The 22,268-nt window shown below is 38.3% G+C and overlaps 1 protein-coding gene across 3 annotated transcripts in view; it reads right to left on the minus strand.

Moving 5' to 3' along the window:
• KBTBD12 (kelch repeat and BTB domain containing 12) overlaps nt 1–22,268 on the minus strand; it is an 88,848-nt gene that overhangs the window by 19,053 nt on the left and 47,527 nt on the right. For all 3 annotated transcript variants that reach the window (XM_045850263.1, XM_045850262.1, XM_045850261.1), the window contains exon 5: nt 10,737–10,934. In XM_045850263.1, coding sequence (XP_045706219.1) covers nt 10,737–10,934 — 198 coding nt within the window. The remainder of the gene's footprint in view (nt 1–10,736; nt 10,935–22,268) is intronic.

Below are 22,268 nucleotides of genomic sequence, written 5' to 3' on the forward strand. Positions count from 1 at the left end.
AGGAGCAGAATGGGCTGGAGACACCTGAGGAGAGACTGGGGATGGAAGCTTTGGGCAGAGTGCAGAGAGAGTAGCCACAGGAAACCCAGTGCTGAGTCATCCCCCAAACGGTGGCAGCCATCATGCACAGGCAGACCACTCCCCTACAAGTGGCAGCAGCTGATGGGAAACAACAGCCCCAGCCCCAAGAAAGATTCTCTCCTGGCTCTGTGGTGCTTAAACCTGACTGCTGAACACATAGAGACTAGATTAATAACTAAAGGAGACAGCTACAGACATAAATCCCTGGCAAAGGCAGGGCAGAGTGGACTAGAGACACTTGAGGAGAGTCTGGAGATGGAGGCTTGGGGGTGAGAACTGAGAGGGTGGCTGGTGGGACCCCGGCACTGAGTCATCGCCCATACTGCAGCAGCCAATCTGCTCAGGAAGACCACACCCCTCTGAGCAGCAGCAACCTGAGAGGAAACGCTAGCCCCAACCCCAGGAGGATTTCTGCCCCACCCTATGGGACTTAAGCCTGACAGAATACTGAGTGCAAAGTGACTAATTAACAACTGAAGGAGACAACTGTAGACAGCAAGCTCTGGCAGTCTCAGAGCAGGCTGCCTAAGGTCAGATGGGGTCAACATCTGACACCACCAGAGGCAGATCCAAAAAGAGAAAAACAGTGGTAAATACTAGAGGCTACCAAGACAAAATCCACTGTAGTCTTCTTCATGATTAGTGATATTTTCTTTCCTGTATAGCTTTTTAACTTGCATTTCTTGTCCAGCAAGTTGGTGCATATTAAGTCACTAGAATTTATATTATAGTTTATTTCTCTCCTTTCTAGTAAAAGTCTTAGTCTCTTTATACCCTTATTAATACTGGTTCATTTGCTGTTGATACTGAAATTGTGGTGGGAAATATTCTTGTGGATGTGGGTTTGTTCCCTGTATTTTGTAGTTTTCTTCTGGCAGCACTTGCACAACAGCATACAAGATGTGACAGGCAGAGTGACCCTCGGTCAACCAGCAGGAGGAAAGGACTCACCAAAGAATGACCCAACAACAACCAAAACCAAAATACATCCAGAGAGCCAACATAAATGGCATCCCAAGAACAGCAAGTTCAGGAGATCAAGAAGACTGCACCACTAAGTCTCACAGGTCTTCTACCATAGAAGTTCACACCACAAACTCAGAGGGTCAGAACAGGTCAATTTAAGAAGCAGAGCCTAACATGAAGTGTCTCATAAACATTGGGAAGACAAAGAAACAAACCCTAGAGGCATAGGTAGACACACTGTGCCTCCTCACACAACCAAAATAAGGACGACAAAAATTCAGAAATGCAAAAACTACCAGTACTGACAGAAAATTGAACTATATGGAAGTCCGACAACCAAGGAGTTAGAGTAGACACATTCATCCAGACCATTAGGAGGGGTGGAGTCAGGCAGCCAGGCAGACAGAACTCGGGGCAAAGAGGTGGCTGGCAGACCCTGGGCACATAAGATGACTGTGGGTAGATCCAGCAAGGTGGCGGATTGTGGAGGGGCACAGCACACAAGGCAGCTGGCAAACCGGGTGGTTCCACATTGATGAACAGATAAACCAGGCAAAACTGGGGAACAAGACAGACGGCACAACCCAGGGTCCCAGTGCAGGGAAATAAAGCCTCAAAACCCCAATTGAAAACACCTGTGGGGGTTAAGGTGCGGGAGAGACTCTCAGCCTCACAAGAAAGTTTGTTGGAGAGATCTACAAGGTCCTAGAACATACACACACCCACCACATGGGAGCCAGTACCAGAAGGGCCAACTTAGCTTGGGGGAAGCAGCAGAAGTGATTGAAGTCTGGCAGAGAGCAAGGCAAGGGCCAGAGAGTGGGGTTCCCTCTTGGAACCTCCCCCCGCATACAGGGTCACAGCACAATGACTGGGTTGACCCACCTGGGCGAACACGTAAGGCTCTACCTCTCACTACATAATAGACGTGTCAAGACAAAAAAATGGCCCAATGAAAAAATAGACCAAAACTCCAGAAAAAATACAACTAAGCAATGAACAGATAACCAACCTATCCGATGCACAGTTCAAAGCACTGGTGATCAGGATGCTCACAGAATTGGCTGAATTTTGTCACAAATTAAATGAAAAAATGAAGGCTACACTAAGTGAAATAAAGGAAAATGTACAGAGAACCAGTAGTGATGGGAAGGAAACTGAGACTCAAATCAATGGAGTGGACCAGAAGGAAGGAAGAAACATCCAATCAGAAAAGAATGAAGAAATAAGGAGAACTGAAAGGAGAATTTTCAAAAAGAATTGAAAAAAATGAAGAGAGGCTTAGGAACTTCCAGGACACTTTAAATGTTCCAACATCTGAATTATAGGGATACCAGAAGGAGAAGAGGAAGAGCAACAAGTGGAAAAGTTATTTGAACAAATAATAAAGGAGAACTTCCCCATTCTGGCAAAGGAAATAGACTTCCAGGAAGTCCAGGAAGCTCAGAGAGTCTCAAAGAAGTTTGACCCAAGGAGGAACACACCAAGACACATTATAATTACATTAACCAAGATTAAAATGAGAGAGAGAATCCTAGAAGCAGCAAGAGATAAGGAGGCAGTTACCTACAAAGGAATTCCCATCAGGCTGTCAGCTGATTTCTCAAAAGAGATCTTGCAGGCAAGAAGGGGCTGGAAAGAAGTATTCCAAGTCATGAAAGGCAAGGACCTACATCCAAGATTGCTCTATCCAGCAAAGCTTTCATTTAGAATGGAAGGGCAGATAAAGTGCTTCTCAGATAAGGTCAAGTTAAAGGAGTTCATCATCACCAAGCCCTTATTTTATGAAATGTTAAAGGGACTTATCTAAGAAAAAGAAGATAAAAAAACATGTATAGTAAAATGACAACAAAATCACAACTATTAACAACCACACCTAAAACAAAAACAAAAAACAAACTAAGCAAACAACTAGAACAGGAAGAGAACCACAGAAATGGAGATCATGTGGAGGGTTAGCAACAGGGGAGTGGGAGGAGGAGAGGGGGAAAAGGTGCAGAGAATAAGCAGCATAGATGGTAGGTAAAAAAAAGACAGGGGGAGGGCAAGAATAGTATGGGAAATGTAGAAGCTAAAGAACTTATAAGTATGACACATGGACATGAACTAGAGGGGGGAATGTGGGTGGGGGGGTATGCAGGGTGGAGGGGAGTGAAGGGGGGAAAATGAGACAACAGTAATAGCATAATTAATAAAATGTATTTTTTAAAAAGAAACAAACCCCAAATGAAAGCAAAGGGGGAAACCTCAGAAAGAATGCTATATGAAACAGAGGCAAGTCAACTATCAGATATTGAGTTCAAAGCAATGGTTATAAGAAAGTTCAGTGAGATCACTGACAATTAGCAAAAACTATAGGGAAACTATGATGAACTCTCTGCAAACTATATCGACATAAAAAAGGAAATAGAAACTATCATCAAGGACCAAGAGGAAATGAAGAATAAATTTCTGAATTGAAGAACACAATAGAAATAATCAAAAGCAGGGTAGATGAAGCAGAGGATTAGATCAATGAGCTGAAAGACAAGGCAGAAAAAAACACCCAGAAAGAGCAAGAAAAAGAAAAGAGACTCAGAAAGGCAGGACAACATGAAACATAATAATATCTGTGTAAAAGGGACAGAAGAAGAAGGAGGAGGAGGAGGTGGAGGAGGAGGAGGAGAGGAGAAGGGGAAGGGGAAGGAGAAGAGCAGCAGCAGCAGCAGCAGCAGCAGCAGCAGTAGCAAGGGATAGAAAATCTGTTTGAAAAAGTCATGGAAAACTTCCCTAACGTGATGAGAGAAAAAGTCACACAAATCCAGGAAGCACAGAAGGTCCCACCAAGAGAAACCCAAAGAGGCCCACTCCAAGGCACATCATAATTAAAATGGCAAAATTTCAAGACAAGAGAGAATCTTAAAGGCAGCAAAGGAGAAACAGGAAGTAACATACAAGGGAACCCCGATAAGGTTAGCAGCTGACTTAGCAATGGAAACACCCAGAGCCAGAACAGAATGGCAAGAAATATTCCAATTAATGAAAGGCAAAGGCCTACAACCAAGACTACTCTAGCCAGCAAGCCTCTCTTTTAAAATGGAAGGTGAAATAAGGAGTTTCTCACATAAAAGAAGGCTCAGAGAATACACCTCCACCAAACTAGTACTGGAAAATATGTTAAAGAGACTGCATTATGAAAAGGAAAAAGAGAGAGAGAGAGAGAGAGAAACACAGCTGTGAAGGAAGTAAAATGGCAATGAATATGTACCTATCAATAATAATCTTAAATGTAAATGGATTAAATGCTCCAATCAAAAGATATAGATTAGCTGAATGGATAAGAAATCATGACCCACACATATGTTGCCGTTTGTAAGACTCACCACAAAACAAAAGACCTACACAGATTGAAAGTTAAAGATTGGAAAAAAATAATCTTAGCAAATGGACAGGAAAGAAAAGATAGGATAGTAATACTCATATCAGACAAAATAGACTTCAAAACAGAGCCCATACAAGGAGATCCAAAAGGACACTTCATAATATTCAAGGGAAGAATCCATCAAGAAGACATAAACATTATAAATATATGTGCACCCAACATAGGAGCACCCAAATATACAAGGAAAATCTTGGAGGACTTCAAGAAAGATATTGACAGCAACAAAGTTATAGTAAGGGATTTTAACACTTGTCTGTTAACAATGGATGATCTTTCAGAGAAGATATCAACAGGGATATCATGGGACTGAATAATGCTCTAGATCAAAGGGAATAACCTTTCATACCAAAGAAGCAAAATACACATTCCTTTCAAATGTGCATGGAACATTTTGAAAGATAGGCCATTTTGAAAGAAAGACATAATAGGACACAAAACAAGCCTCCACAAATTCAAGAAAATTGAATAGCAAGCATTTTCTAGGACCACAAGGTGACTGAAACTAGAAATGAACCTCCAGGAAAAAACTCAAGAACACTGAAAGTCATTGAGATTGAATAGCATGCTATTGAACAATGAATGGCTCAAAAATCACATCAAGCAAGAAATCAAAAAGTTTCTGGAAACAAATGAAAATGAACTCACAACAATCCAAAACTCATGGGACACAGTGAAGGCAGTCCTAGAGGGAAGTTCAGAGTGATAGAGGCCTAACTAAAAGAGGTAGAAACATTTCAAATAAACAACCTAACCCTATGCCTACGAGTACTTGAGAAACAACAACAAAGACAGCCCAGAGCAAGTAGAAAGAAGGAAATAACCGAGATCAGAGCAGAATTAACTACATAGAGACTTAAAGCACAATTCCAAGGCTCAATAAATCTAGAGTCTGTTTCTTTGAAAAGATAAACAAAATTGACTTTAAGTAGACTCATCAAGAAAAAGAGAGAGAGGATGCAAATAAACATAATAGGAATGAAAGAGGAGAGATTACAACTGATACCACAGAAATACAAAGGATTGTAAGAAACTATTATGAAGGACTATATGCCAAAATATTTGAAAACCTAGGTGAAATGGACAAATTTCTAGAAAAATATAATTTTCCAAAACTTAATGGAGAAGCAGCAGAAACCCTGAACAGACCAGTAACAGCTGACAAAATTGAAGCATTAATCAAAAAACTCCCAACACACAAAAGCCCTGGACCAGTGAGTTTCACAGGAGAATTTTACAAAGCATTTAAAGAAGAGGTAACCCCTATATTTCACAGACTATTCTAAACAACCCTAGAAGATGAAAGACTCCCAAACTCCTTTTATGAAGCCAGCATCATCCTAAACCCAAAACCAGATAGAAACACAACAAAGAAAGAAAACTTCAAGCCAATATCACTGATGAACATAGATGCTAAAATACTCAACAAAATATTGGTAAACCACCTACAGCAATACATGAAAAAGATCATACACCATGATTAAGTGGGATTCATCCCAACAATGCTAGGAAGGTATGGTATTCACAAATCAATAAATGTAATACATCGCATAAAAAAAAGACAAAAATCACATGACAATATTAATAGATGCAGAAAAAGCATTTGATAAGTTACAGCACTCATTATTATGATGAAAACACTCAGCAAAGTGGGAATACAGGGAGCATTCCTCAACATAATAAGGGTCATATATGAGAGACCTACAGCCAACATCATACACAATGGGCAAAAACTAAAACCTTTTCCACTAAGATCAAGAACAAGACAAAGTTGTACACTTTCACCACTTCTATTCAATATAGTATTGGAAGTTTTAGCCACAGCAATCAAACAAGAAAAGGAAATAAAAGGCATCCAAATCAGAAAGGAGGAAACAAAACTGTCATTGTTTGCAGATGGCATGATAGTGTACATAGAAAATCCTATAGACTCCACCAAAAAGCAGCTCAACCTAATAAATGAATTGGGCAAAACATGGGGATACAAAGTCTATATTCAGAAATCAAAGGCATTTCTGTATATCAACAATGAAATATCAGAAACAGAAATCAGGGAACAAATCTCATTTCTTATAGCAACAAGAAAAATAAAATACCTAGCAATAAACCTAACCAAAGAGGTAAAAGACCTGTATTCAGAAAACTACACAACATTGAAGAATGAAATCAACTCTGAAGAATGAATATGTTTCCACAAATGGAAACATATATCGTGTTCATGGATCAGAAATATTAACATCATCATAATGTCCATATTACCCAAAGCCATTTATAGATTCAATGCAATACCTATTAAAGTACCAGTGACATATTTCACAGATATAGAACAAACGCTTCAAAATTTTATATGGAACCATAAATGACAGTGAATAGCTCCAGAAATTTTGAGAAAGAAGAGCAAAGTAGGAGGGATCACAGCTCTGGACATCAAACTATATTACAAGTCCACTGTAATGAAAACAGCTTGGTACTGGCATAAGAACCAGTACCAAGATAGAACAATGGAACAGAATAGAGGGCTCAGAAATAAACCCAAGTCTCTATGGTCAATTAATATTTTACAAAGGGGGAAGAAGTATAAATGGAGTAAAAATAGCCTCTTCAACAAATGGTATTGAGAGATCTGGACAAGCTACATACAAAAAAATGAAACTTGACCACCAACTTACACCATACACCAAAATAAATTTAAGATGGATAAAAGACTTAAATACAAGTTGTAACACCACAAAAGTCCATCTGGAGAACATAGGCAAGAAAATCTAAGATATTCCATGCAGCAATACTTTCACTCATATGTGCCCTAAAGCAAGGGAGATGAAAGAAAGAATAAGCAAATGGGATCTCATCAAAATAAAAAGCTTCTGCACAGCTAAAGAAAAGAACATTAAAATAAAAAGAGAACAACCATATGGGAAAACATATTTGCCAATGATACCTCAGACAAGGGGTTGATATCCAAAATATATAAAGAATGCACATGACTCCATTCTAGGAAGACAAAAAACCCAATTAAAAAATGGGCAAAGGACTTGAACAGACACTTCACTAAGGAGGATATACAAAGTGTCCAGAGACATATGAAAAGATGTTCAGCATCACTAGTCATCAGAGAGATGCTTATGAAAAGCACAGTCATATACCATTTCATCCAGGCCAGAATGGCCATCATAAACAAATCAACAAACAAGTGTTGAGCAGTATGCAGAGAAAAGGGAACCCTATTGCACTGTTGGTGGGGTTGCAGATGGGTGCAGCCACTGTGGAAAACAGTATGGAATTCCCTGAGAAAACTAAAAATGGAATTGCCTTTTTATCCACCAATTCCACTGCTAGGTTATATCCTGAGAGCACTGAAACACCAATCCAAAAGAACCTATGCATCCCAATGTTCATAGCAGCACAATTTACAATAGCCAAGTGCTGGAAGGAACTTAAGTGCCATCCATAAATGAATGGATCAAACAACTATGGTACATTTACACAATGAATATGCCACAGCAGAAAGAAAGAAGGAGTTCCTACCCTTTGCAACAGCATGGATGGAACTGGAGAGCATTATGTTAAGTGAAATAAAACAGGAGGTGAAAGACAGATACCATATGATCTCACCTTTAAGTGGCACCTAATCAACAAAACAAAGAAGCAAGCAAAATTTAACCAGAGACATTGAAATTAAGGTCAAATGAACAGTAACCAGAAGGTAGATGGGAAGGGATAATAGAGGGAAAAGGGTAAAGGGTTTTCAGGAACAACTATAAGGGACACATGGACAAAACTAAGGGGAAATGGAATCAGGGCAGGGAGGTGGGGATGGCTGGGGTAGGGGGAGGAGGTGGAGAGAAAAGGCAGACAATTGTACTTGAATGACAATAAAATTCAAGAAATGGAAGAAAATACCTAGGACTCTGGACATGTGATTCAGTGGTTTGGAGTACCATTCCATGTACTGAAAGGTTGCCAGTTCAATTCCTGGTTAGGACACACATGCCTAGTTTGTGGGTTCAATCCCTGGTTGGCGTACATATGAGAGGCAACAGATTGATGTTTCTTTCTAACCTCTCTCTCTCTCTCTTTCTCTCTCTCTCTCTCTCTCTCTTTTTCTCTCCCTTCCTCTTTCTCTAAAAATCAATGGAAACATGTCTGAGTGAAGTTTAAAAAAATACACAGAAATAAATTTAACCAAATAGGTAAAAGACCTATACTCTGAAAATTATAAGACATTGAAGTAATAAATTGAAGAATATACAAATAAATGGAAGAGTATGTCATGCTCATGGTTAGGAAGAATTAATATTTTAAAATGTCCATACTCCCCAAGGCATGAATATATATATATATATTTTCATTCAATGGCATGCCTATGAAAATATCAATGGCACATTTCACAGAGCTAGAACAAATAATCCTAAAATTTATATGGAACTACAAATGACCCAGAAAGCACAAAATTGGAGGTATCATGCTACTTGGTATCAAACTTTACCACAAGGCTATAGTCATCAAAACATCATGATACAGGCATAAAAACAGACACATAGATCAATGAAACAGAATAGAGAGCCCAGAAATAAACCCACACCTATATAGTCAATTAATATATAACCAAAGATACAATGGAGTAAAGACAGTTTATTCAACAAATGGTGTTGGGAAAACTGGACAGATACCTAAAAATTAAATTAGACTCCTTTTTGTACAATACCAAGAATAAACTCAAAATAGATTAATGACTTAAATGTAAGACATGAAACCATAAAACTCCTGAAAGAAAACATAGGTAATAAACTCTCCAATATTGCTCTTAGTAATATTTTTTGTGGATATGTCTCTCTGGGCAAGGAAATAAAAGAAAAAATAAGCAAATGGGACTACATCAAACAAAGAGTTTTTGCACAGCAAAGGAAACCATCAATCAAACAAAAGGACAACCTATTGAATGGGACAAGGTATTTGCCAATGATACATCTGATAAGGGGTTAATATCCAAAACTTATTAAGTCATACAACTTAACCCCCCTAAAGCAAACAATCCAATTGAAAAATGATCAGAGGTCCTGAATAGACATTTTCCAAAGAGAACAAAGAGATGGCCAATAGACATAATAAAAGTTGCTCAAGTTCATTAATTATCAACAAAATGCGAACTAAAATAATAAATAAATATAACTTCACACCCATCAGGATGGCTATGATTAACTAATCAATAGGCAACAAGTATTAACAAGGATACGTAGAAAAGAGAACCCTTATGCATTGTTGGTGGGATTGCAAGTTGGTGTAGCCATTATGGAAAACAGTATAAAGTTTCCTCAAAAAGTGAAAAGGAGTAGTACCATATGACACAGCAATTCCACTTCTGGGTATTTATCCAAAGAAATGCAAAACACTAATTAGAAAAGGCATGTACACCTCTACATTTAATGCAGCATTATATATAATAGCCGAGATATGGAAGCCATCTAAAGTACCCACAAATAGATGAATAAAGAAGAAGTGGAGCATATATACAATGGACTGGCCATAATAAATAATGTAATGTTAACATTTGCAAGAAAACAGATGGCCCTATAGGGTGTTCTGCTAAGTGAAACAACTCAGGCAGAGAAAGGCAAGTACCATATGATTTTACTTATATTTAGAATCTAAAGAATAAAAATGAACACACAAAACAGATACAGACTAAAAGATTCAGAGAACAAATTGAGGGTTGCCAGATTAGAAGATGTTGGAGGAGCTGGGTGAAAAATGTGAAGGAACTAAGAAGTACAAATTGGTAGTTACAAAATAGTCATGAGGGTGAAAAGTACAGCACAAGGATTATAGTCAATATTGTAATAATTATGTATGGTTCCAGGTGGGTATTAGACTTATTGGGGGACCACTTTATAAATTATATAAACATCTAACCATTATGTTGTACATTTTAAACTAATATAAAATAATATTGAATGTCTACTCTAATTAAAAATAAAAAATATTTCTTATTTGGTACTACAATCAGGCCTTCTGTCTCTGATGCCTCCTCATACTCACATTATAAACTAGATCTCATTTTATTCTTATGGTATCCTTTGGAGGTAGTAGCTCCATTTTGTGGATGTGATAACTCAAATTCAAAGGTTTGGTGAGTTGCTCAAGATCACTGAACACTAAAATCCATGCTTTTGCCAGTCCTCATACTGTTCTCAGGCTTATTTTTGGTACTGGGTTAGTTAAGGGAAGTCAAATCAACACCAAAGTTATAAAACATTTTTAAATGGATCAATACCTGCTCCATGGAATCCTCCACAGATATACAGCTTCCCATCCACTGTTCCTGCATTGGTAGAATTGGTTCGAAGAGAGAGCAGGGAACTTGGCATAGGTGGGCCTTCTCTCCAGAAGTCCCCATCAGGGTTATAGATCTCCACCACATCCAGGCACTTTCTAATCTGGCCCTTGTCTTGACCTATGCAGCCAATTCCACCTACAGAGAATGATAAGAACAGACACTTCATTGTAGATAGCCTCCTTACTGCTACGGTTTGTATCATGTTTCTAGGCCTTTTGACCTTTCTCTTTGTTGCCTTGGTGCTACTTCTAAGCAATAGTGATGTCTACTAGATAGTCCATAACCAAATTTAATGTCATTTCTATTCACAGTGTTCCATCTGCTTGTTCTTATGCATGATGCTGATTCCACTGCAGGCTTTATATTCTATATAATATCCAACACTGGTTGACACGATGCATACCCCCTTTAGAATAAGAACTCCAGGTTTAAATATGAGGGTAACTTGACTTTGACATCTGCCTTCCTGTTGATAATTCACAATGATTTCACTGATCTTGTTAGCTAGAGATGTGTCCTTTCCATTCCTCATCATTACAAGCCTGTCTTTTCCTCTCTTCTTGAGTTGCGTAAGTTTTCTCCATTAGGAAAGGACAATTCTTTGGTAAATTTAAGGTTTGAGGGTCAAAGGAAGGCCCTCAGATCTAACTGTCCAGTGCATCTTCCACTTTTGGATGATACAGTTAATTCACCAGATAGTCATTGATTGCCTAATATGTGCAAGGCAATGTGCTAAGTGATAAAGGGAATTTAGAAAGATGAATAAGGCATATTTCTAGCCATTAAGAAGTTGAGGGGTAGAAAGAGCCATGTATGCAAATAAGTGAAGGAGATCATGACAAGTACCTTAAAAGAGATACAAATTAGACCCAGAAATCCAGAGACTGCAACAAGTAACAGAAATATCTTTTATATATTATGACTTTAAGTACAACCCTCCACAAGAAAAGTAATTGTGTAAGAACTTCCAATTGACTGTAATAATAAACACAAAGTTTTTAAGTGATGTTTTTTGTTCTCTCCTCCAAAGTACCACAATGAATGTTCTTAAATGTCAGGGCCATATTTCCTGACCTGAAATATGGCTCCTGAAACTAAGGCGAATTCAATGGAAGGAGAGACACTCTTGTACTTGCAGACACTCCTCTCATCAGTGACCTCATTTCATGCACACCCAATCTGACAACCCTGATCTGCACAATCAGTCAAAATAATTTTAAAGTGCTAGTCTCAGGCTAAACCAGGTCCCTTTACTGTAGAGAGGGTCGTAGAAGAGTCACTGCATTTGTGGAGTGCTGGTTGGTGTTTGGCTAAATATATAGATATTTATAGCAATATCTATAACTAAGAACCAAACCTAAGAACTTCTCTGATCTCATGACATTTACTGAACATCACTATTACTTAACATCTTTTGCCTACCATTGCACTAGTCAGATGGTTATTTGCATTATCATCTGTTTTTCAACTTTCAATACTGCATCTTCAGTAACTAGTACTGTACCTGATATGTGTGTCTGGAATGAATGAATGAGAAATTTAACTTTTCCTATGGTTTCTGAGTTTGTTCACGTGGATGTATTGTAAGCTTATTCAGGGCAAAGTCCATTTTTTACATATTTTAAGTTTATTTCAAATGCCTGGCACACAGTACTCAATGAATCCAAGAGTGATGGGAACAACTCTTTTAACCATGGTTGGGACTTACGTCAGGTGTAAGAGGTGATAGAAGAGGACTTTGGAGGAAGACTTTTTTTTCACTTTGCTGAAAGAGCCTGGCCTGTTTCTTGTATGAATCTAGGGACTGAGATTATAAACTCAGGAAGCTTTTAGCTACTTTCTTTCTTATCTGGCTGGATAAATAATTTAGCCCCCTATAGTGCCAAGTCTGAGCAGCAGTGTTTCCAGGGAGAGGACATGCTCGCTTTGGTTAACTGCAGAGCTCTGTTGTTCATGGGTCCCCTTTCAATGTAGTACTGTGGTAGATAGAAGTTCCATAGTCCAACAAAAAGTGGGGGCAGGTTGGCCTTAAAGAAGATGATTTATCTGTAGCATTTAACCCTGGCAACCACCTGTCAGGTAATAACAAGATGATTTAGTTACCTGTTCTGCAAGACACAGGAGAGATATTATTAGGCTGATCAGTAGTTTCCCCCTAGGTCTGCCAGCCTAAAGCATCATCAACTTCCCTTCATTTGATCTTAGACAAAAGTCCAAGAAGTGATCATTAACTTCTCTTAACTTGGGGTACCTAATAGGATACAAGACACATTTCCTTTTTTAAAAAAGATTTCTCTCTTTTTAAGATTTTTATTTATATTTTTTATTTTTAGAGAGGGAAGGGAGGGAGAAAGAGAGAGAGAGAGAGAAACATCAATGTGCGGTTGCTGGGGGCCGTGGCCTGCAACCCTGGCATGTCTCCTGGCTGGGAATTGAACCTGTGATACTTTGGTTCCCAGCCTGCGCTCAATCCACTGAGCTACAAGACACATTTCTATTAATACTTCTCTGAAGTGACCCTGAGAGAACTATTAATCAAAAAAAAATTCACAGTTTAAAAATATAGGCATATAAGATAAATGCATCCTTAAAGGCAAGGCATGAGTCATTATATTTTCCAAGGTATCAAGCATAATATCTTTTTTCTAAAAGAAAATCTTGATAATATTTGCTTAATAACTATTAAAAAGATTATATGTTTTTGGAATAATTATCTTGTATATAAATAAGATGATTTATAGAGAGTGATAATTTGTGCTCATTCCCATATGTGCCTAGTAACTGGTGGAGTAAGAGCATAATTAAAAAATGATGACATATGAATTAGCATAAACTAATTAAAATAATACATTTTATTAAAATGAGAGTTTGTGATCATTGATATTCTTTAAGGCATCAAAATTTGTTTCAACTATTTTATTTTTTAAAATATAGTACATTATTGAGCTAGGACTCTAAGATGGCATCGGAGTAGGAAGGAACAGATTTGGCTTCCCTCTGCACAGGGGAGAAAATCCTGGCCGATCTATGGAGTAGAGGAGCAAGCAACCAACATACTTCAGCATATGTGAAAATAGGGGACCAAGGATTGTGGCAGAACCGAAAAACCGGACCCTAAGAGGAGTGCTGCAACACGGTAGGGTCCCAGGAACCAGCACGGGATCCAGGGGCTGCAGCACCAGGCCTAGAGCTCAGTTGCTGGGTTTGCCACAGAGTCCTTGGGAGAGAGCCAGGACAACTGCTCCCTCCCCGCCAAACAAGGTCTGAGTGGCACTGGGAGGAACCCAGCTGCTAGCAAACACAGAAGGGCTGTGAGCACCCTTGGAGGCTGTGGACACTGGCGGGGTTGGGTTATGAAGTGGGCCCTGATCCCCACAGGCACCAGTTTGGCTGGAGAGTTGGGCTGTGGGAAAAGCCAGGCCATTGTGTGGAGCAGCAGGCTTGAATAGAAGGAATTTCTCAAGAGGAAGGAGTGAAAACACAGACACTGTTTGGGGAATTCTCCTAAAGTGATCAATTGCTCCACTCTCCCTGCCACCAAGCCAAGGGCATGCGGGCGTGTGCAGAGAGAGCATCCCAGCACCCCAGCCCACAGCAGTAACCCTGGGGAAAGGCCTGATTCCCACACCCAGGGTGCAAGGCTGAGGAGCCACAATAGCTTCCCAGACAGTGCGCTCACTGCTGACCGAGGAAGAAAAGCATTACTAATCACCCCTCAGCCTTCCACAGCCAGAGAGAGCAGAAAAACTGGTTTGGCCACTTTGAAACCAAGAGACTTTTTAATTTTATTCTATTTTTTTAACAATTCTTAATTTTTAAATTTTATTATTTTTATTCTCTTTTAATTTATTTTTCCTCTCTTTCCTGCTTTCTTCTTTTATTCCTTCCTCCTTTCTTTCCTCCAATTTTATCTCTTCTTCCTTCCTTTGTCTGCCTTTTTTATTTTTATTTTTTAAATACCTACAAGTGAGACAAAATCCTGGATCTGTGAAAAAACCAAAGTTGAACCCCAAGAAGGGACATCACAACAGCTGGAACAGTGAGACAAATTTTACTCTGCTATCACAGAGAACCTGCAAGTTATTGCATATTTGTATTATTATTTTTCCAGTACTCTTACATCTTTTTTAATGGTATTTTTGATTCCCTCTTCTTTTTGTATAGTCTGCTTTGCTAGGCTGGTAATATTGTACGACCTGACAGCTTTCCCTTGATATCTCTTTCATAGTGTATTGCTAATCTACTGTCCTTTAACTCACCTGTGTCCCATTAGCATACTACTCGAGGTTCTGTACTCCTTATTCTTGTTCCCTAGATCTCATAGATTCTGTCATATTATTGTTGCCCTAATATTATTGTAAATAATTGCTGTTCCATGCAATTGTAATTACTTCACAACACCCCTTCCAGATCCCATTTCAAAGTTTCCTGAACTCTATTACTGTAGTGGATAACTATATTCTCTCATATACTACACCTATTTACTATCCTTTACTCTCACCTTACCTCAGAATCTGACCTCCCACAACCTAACTGCTTTATAGATCCACCTCACAATCCTTCCTTCCCCAACAACAGTCTTATCTTCTTTCCATCCTTTCTAAAGATCAGCTAGCTGGTGGAAGATCACGGTTAACATTACACATAGTCAAAGGATCTCCTATCTCTTCTCTACTGGCTGCTACTGTAAATATCATAGAATACTCTCTTGCAGTCTTAAACCATTTTGCCTTCCCCCTCCAACTGATCACAAAAAACAGTAGGTGGAAGCTGTGAACACCAGGATAACCACTGGAAGAGGAAACTCAACAACAAAGGAACCACCAACAGAGAACAACAGAAGAAGGTGAAGGAGGGAGAGGAAGCCACACTAACCTCAATCCAGGACCTATCTGGAAAACGACTAAAAAGTAGAGACAGTCCCAATACAAACAACTGAACAAGAGCAAGAGGTTAGGTTTTAAATCCTTAAAACCTTATACACACAGAAGAATCAGCTTCAACACAACCTGCCCTCACCAGCACAACAAAACACAAAAGGTGGTGGACAGAGTGACCGTCATTTAACCAGCTGGTGGTAAGAACCCACCAAAGAAAGACACAACAACAATCAAAACCCAAAGGCAAATACCAAGCCAACTAAATGACAGCCCAAGACCAGTGAGCTCGGGAGATCAAGGACTGCACCACTAAAACTCACTGCTATTCTACTACAGAAGTTCACACCACAAACCCAGGGAGCCAGAACAGATCAATTTAAGAAGCAGAGGCTAACAAGAAGAATCTCACCAACAATGGGAAGACAAAGAAACAAACCCCAAATGAAAGGAAAGGAGGAAGTCTCAGAAAGAATGCTAAATGAAATAGAGGCAACTCAGCTATCAGATATTGAGTTCAAAGCAATGATTGTCAGGAAGCTCAATGAGCTCACAATGAACTACCAGAAACTACAGGGAAGCTAAAATGAACTCACTGAAAACTACAAGAACATGAAAAAGGAAATAGAAACTATCAACAAGGACCAAGAGGAAATGAAAAATACAACTGCTGAACTGAAGAACACAGTAGAAGGAATGAAAAGCAGGACTGATGAAGCAGAAGATCAGATCAGCAAATTGGAGGATAAAGTAGAAAAGAACACCTAGAAGGAGCAAGGAAAAGAAAAGAGGCTAAGAAAGAATGAAGAGGGATTAAGAGAAATGCAAGACAATAGGAAATGTAATAATATCCATATAATAGGGATACCAGAAGGAGAAGAAGAAGAGCAAGGGATAGAAAACCTATTTGAAAAAGTGATGATGGAAAACTTCTCTAATTTGATGAGAGAAAAAGTCACGCAAATCCAGGAAACACAGAAGGTCCCACCAAGAGAAACCCAAAGAGGCCCACCTCAAGACACATAATAATTAAAATGGCAAAATTCCAAGACAAAGAGAGAATATTAAAGGCAGCAAGAAAGAAACAGGAAGTAACATACAAGGGAACCCCAATAAGGTTAACAGCTGAGTTCTCAATGGAAACACTCCAAGCCAGAAGAGAATAGTAAGAAATATTCCAAGTAATGAGTACCAGAGGTCTGCAACCAAGGCTACTTTACCCAGCAAGGCTCTCAATCAAGATAGAAGGCCAAATAAGAAGCTTCCCAGACAAAAGAAGTCTAAAAGAATACACCTCCAGCAAACCAACTCTGCAAGAGATGCTAAAGGGCCTGCTTTAAGGAAACAAGGAAAAAGAGAGAGAGACAGAGAGAAAGAGGGGAACACAGGTACAAAAATGGCAATGAATAAGTACCTATCAGTAATGACCTTAAATGTAAATGGATTATATGCTCCAATCAAAAGACATAGAATACCTGAATGGATAACAAAGCATGACCCACACATTTGTTGCCTACAAAAGACCCATCTCAGGACAAAAGATCTACACAGACTAAAAGTGAAGGGCTGGAAACAAATTTTCCAAGCAAAAGGACAGGAAAAAAAAAAGCCAGGGTAGCAATACTCATATCAGACAAAATAGACTTCCAAAAAAGGGCCATAAAAAAAGACCCAGAAGGTCACTTCTTAATACTCAAGGGAAGAATCCACCAACAAGACATAAACATTGTAAAAATATATGCACCCAACATAGGAGCACCCAAATACATAAAGAAAATTCTAGAGGACTTTAAAAAGGATATTGACAGCAACACAATAATACTAGGCAATTTTAACACCTGACTATCAAAAATGGACAGATCTTCCAAACAAAATATCAAAAAGATATTGTGGCATTGAACAATGCCCTACAGGAAATGAACTTAACTGATATATACAGATCCCTCCATCCCAAAGAAGCAAAATACACATTCTTTTCAAATGTACACAGAACATTTTCAAAGATAGACCACATGATAGGACACAAAACAAGCCTCAAGAATTTCAAGAAAATTGAAATCATACCAAGCATTTTCTTGGACCACAAGGGACTGAAGCTAGAAACCAACCCGAAGGAAAAAAACCAAAAACACTCAAAATCATGGAGATTAAATAGCATGCTATTACACAATGAATGGGTCAAGAATGATATTAGGGAAGAAATCAAAAGGTTTCTGGAAACAAATGAAAACGAACTCACAACAACCCAAAACTTATGGGACACAGCCAAGGCAGTCCTGAGAGGGAAGTTCATAGTAATACAGGCCCACCTAAAAAAGTTAGAAACATTTTAAACAAACAACCTAACCCTACATCTACAAGAACTTGAGAAACAACAAAAAAGACAGCCGAGAGCAAGCAGAAGGAAGGAAATAACCAAGATCAGAGCAGAATTAAACGACATAGACACTAAAAGTACAGTTCTAAGGATAAATGAATTCAGGAGCTGGTTCTTTGAAATGATAACAAATTTGACAAACCTTTAAGCAGGCTCATCAAGAAAAAAAGAGGAAGGATCCAAACAAACACAATCAGAAATGAAAGAGGAGAGATTACAACTGACACCACAGAAATACAAAGGATTGTAAGAAATTACTACAAAGAGCTGTATGCCAAGAAATTTGAAAACCTAGGTGAAATGGACAAATTTCTAGAAAAATATAATCTTCCAAAACTCAATGAAAAACAACCAGAAAGCCTGAACAGACCAATAACAGCAGATGAAATTGAAGCAGTAATAAAAAAACTCTTGACACACAGAAGTGCGGGTCCAGATTGTTTCACAGGTGAATTCTACAAAGCATTTAAGGAAGAGCTAATGCCAATCCTTCACAGACTATTCCAAAAAAACCAAGAATGATGGAAGACTCCCAAACTCTTTTTATGAAGCCAGCATCATCCTAATCCCAAAACCAGATAAAGACACAACAAAGGAAGAAAACATCAGGCCAATACCACTGATGAACATAGATGCTAAAATTCTCAACAAAATATTGGCAAACCGCATCCAGCAATACATTAAAAAGATCATACACCATGACCAAGTGGGATTCATCCCAGGGATGCAAGGATGGTTCAATATTCGTAAATCAGTAAATGTAATACATCACATAAACAAAAGCAAAGACAAAAACCACATGATCACATAAATAGAACCACATAAAACCACATAATAGATGTAGAAAAAGCATTTGAGTAGGTACAGCACCATTTTTGATAAAAACACTCAGCAAAGTGGGAATAGAGGCAGCATTCCTCAACATAATAAAAGCCATATATGAGAGACCTGTAACTAACATCATACTCAATGGGAAAAAATTAAATTCTTTTCCACTAAGATCAGGAACAAGACAAGGCTGTCCACTTTCACCACTTCTATTCAATATAGTACTGGGAGTTTTAGCCACAGCAATCAGACAAGAAAAAGAAATAAAAGGCATTCAAATCGGAAAGGAGGAAACAAATCTGTCACTGTTTGCAGATGACATGATAGTGTACCTAGAAAATCCTATAGACTAGGTCAAAAAACTGCTTGACCTAATCAACAAATTTGGCAAAACAGTGGGATACAAAGTCAATACCCAGAAATCAAAGGCATTTTGTATACCAACAATGAAACAGCAGAAACAGAAATCAAAAGAAAAATCCCATTTGACATAGCAAAAAGAAAAGTAAAATACCTAGGAGTAAATCTAACCAAGGAAGTAAAAGACCTGTATTCAGAAAACTACACAACACTGAAGAAAGAAATTAAAGAAGACACAAACAAAAGGAAACATATACCATGTTCATGGATTGGAAGAATTAACATCATCAAAATGTCCCTACTCCCTAAAGCAATTTACACATTCACTGCAATACCTATTAAAGTACCAATGGCATATTTCAAAGACATAGAAAAAACACTGGAAAAAATTTATATGGAATCATAAATGACCCTGAATAGCTGCTGCAATTTTGAGAGAAAAGCAAAGTAGGAGGGATCACAATACCTGATATCAAACTGTATTACAAGGCTACTGTAATCAAAACAGCCTGGTACTGGCATAAAAACAGGCACATAGACCAATGGAACAGAACAGAGAGCCCAGAAATAAGCCCAAGTCTCTACAGTCAATTAATATTTGTCAAAGTGGGAAGCAACATAAAATGGAATAAAAACAGTCTCTTGAACAAATGGTGTTGGGAAAACTGGACAGCTACGTGCAAAAAAATGAAACTTGAGCACCAACTTACACCATATACAAAAATAAATTCACGGTGGATAAAAGACTGAAATATAAGTCGTGTCACCATTAAAGTCCTAGAAGAAAAAATAGGCAGGAAAATCCCAGATATTTCACACGGTAACATTTTTACTGATACGTCCCCCAGAGCAAGGCATATAAAGGAAAGAATAAACAAATGGGATCTCACCAAAATAAAAAGCTTCTGCACAGCTAAAGAAAACAGTATCAAAATAAAAAGAGAACCAACCATATGGGAAAACATATTTGCTAATGATACCTCAGACAAGGGTTTAATCTTAAAAATATATAAAGAACTTACACGACTCCACTCTAAGAAGACAAGCAACCCAAATAAAAAATGGGCTAAGGACTTGAACAGACTCTTCTCCAAGGAGGACATACAGAGCATTCACAAATACATGAAAAGATGCTCAGTATTGCTGGCTGTCAGAGACATGCAAATTAAAATCACAGTGAGATACCACTTCACACCAGTCAGAATGGGCATCATAAACAAAGCAGCAAACAACAAGTGTTGGAGAGGTTGTGGAGAAAAGGGAACCCTATTGCACTGTTGGTGGGACTGCAGACTGGTACAATCACTATGGAAAACAGTATGGAATTTTCTCAGGAAACTAAAAATGGATCTGCCTTTTGACCCAGCAATTCCACTGCTAGGATTACATCCTAAGAACCCTGAAACACCATTCCAAAACAACCTATGCACCCCAATGTTCATAGCAACACAATTTACAATAGCCAAGTGTTGGAAGCAACCTAGATGCCCATCAGTAAATGAATGGATCAAACAACTATGGTACATTTACACAATGGAATTGTATGCAACAGAAAGAAAGAAGGAGCTCCTACCCTTTGCAACAGCATGGATGCAACTGGAAAGTATTATGCTAAGCGAAATAAGCCAGGCAGTGAAAGACAAATACCATATGATCTCACCTTTAACAGGAACCTAAACAACAAAACAAACAAACAAGCAAAATATAACCAAAGATACTGAAATAGAGAACAGACTTACAGAGTTCAGAGGGAGAGGGGCGGGAATTTCAGGGTAAAATGGGAAGGGTGTACAGGAATGAGTATAAAGGACACATGGATAAAAACTAGGGGCGGGTGGAAATGGGAGGGATGAGGGGAGGGCTGGGTGGGTGGGCTGGGATGGGAGTAAAAGATAGAAAATTGTACTGCAACAACAATTAAAATAAAAAAATATATATTACTTATTTTCTGCCTTAATGAATTGAAGATACCAAATATAATTTAACATTTCATTAAGGATTCAGGAGGAACATGATTTGTTCTCATAATATGCCATAGATATGTAGATGGTTCTATACATTAGCCTGCATGAAAACATGCATGCCTAAAATTTGCATTCTTTTTTCAGATAAATATTTTATTTTATTTTTATAATTTTTTTATTGTTGTTTAAGTGGTTGTCTCCATTTCACCATGCCACTCCCCCACCCCAGCCATCCCCTCCTCCCACTCTCAAACCTACCCCCCTTTGGCTTTTTCCTTATGTTTGTTATACATGTTCATTGATGGTTCTTCCCCTATTTCCTCCCATTATCCCTCTCCTCTCTCCCCTCTGGTTACTGTCAGTTTGTTCTTTATTTAAATGTCTGGTTATATTTTGCTTGCTTGTTTTTTTGATTAAGTTCCACTTATAGGTGAGATCATATGGTATTTCTCTTTCACTGCCTGGCTTATTTCACTTAGCATAGTGCTCTCAGTTCTATCCATGCTGTTGCAAAGGGTAGGAACTCCTTCTTTCTTTGCCTAACTAACTAGAAGCTTAGGTAGCAAATGGTCCTACATAATTCAATAACAAGTGTACTGCACTCACATAAGAAAAGCATAGTTTTTGATGCTTGCAATGATTGTTTTTAGAGGTCATTTTAATTTTGAAATGGGGTAGATTTGGGATTGAAATCCTGGATATAATCACACTATTACGTTATAAAGTAAACAAAGAGCTTACCTTTAAGATAATACATGTAAACCACCTAGGACTGAGTAGTTCTCAATAAATACTACTTTCCTTTTCATGAGGCAGAAAAGAGTGTAACAACTTAAAATATTTTTCCTAGTTAAAAATATCAGATTTTGGCACTTAAAGGTGCTGGCATCAATTACTTGGTAAATGTACATATATAGAACCTTTCACTTTCCAATGCCAGGAAAACAGTTTTTGTTTTATTTAGAATGCAGACTATCAAGATGGATTATCTACTTAAAGATATGTTTTACCCCATAAGTAACATAAGCTTTTTGTGGATAGGGGCCTTGTCCATGTAATTATC

Source organism: Phyllostomus hastatus, unplaced genomic scaffold (assembly GCF_019186645.2).
Source record: "Phyllostomus hastatus isolate PE091 unplaced genomic scaffold, TTU_PhHast_1.1 phas_contig_80, whole genome shotgun sequence".
NCBI lineage: Eukaryota > Metazoa > Chordata > Mammalia > Chiroptera > Phyllostomidae > Phyllostomus > Phyllostomus hastatus.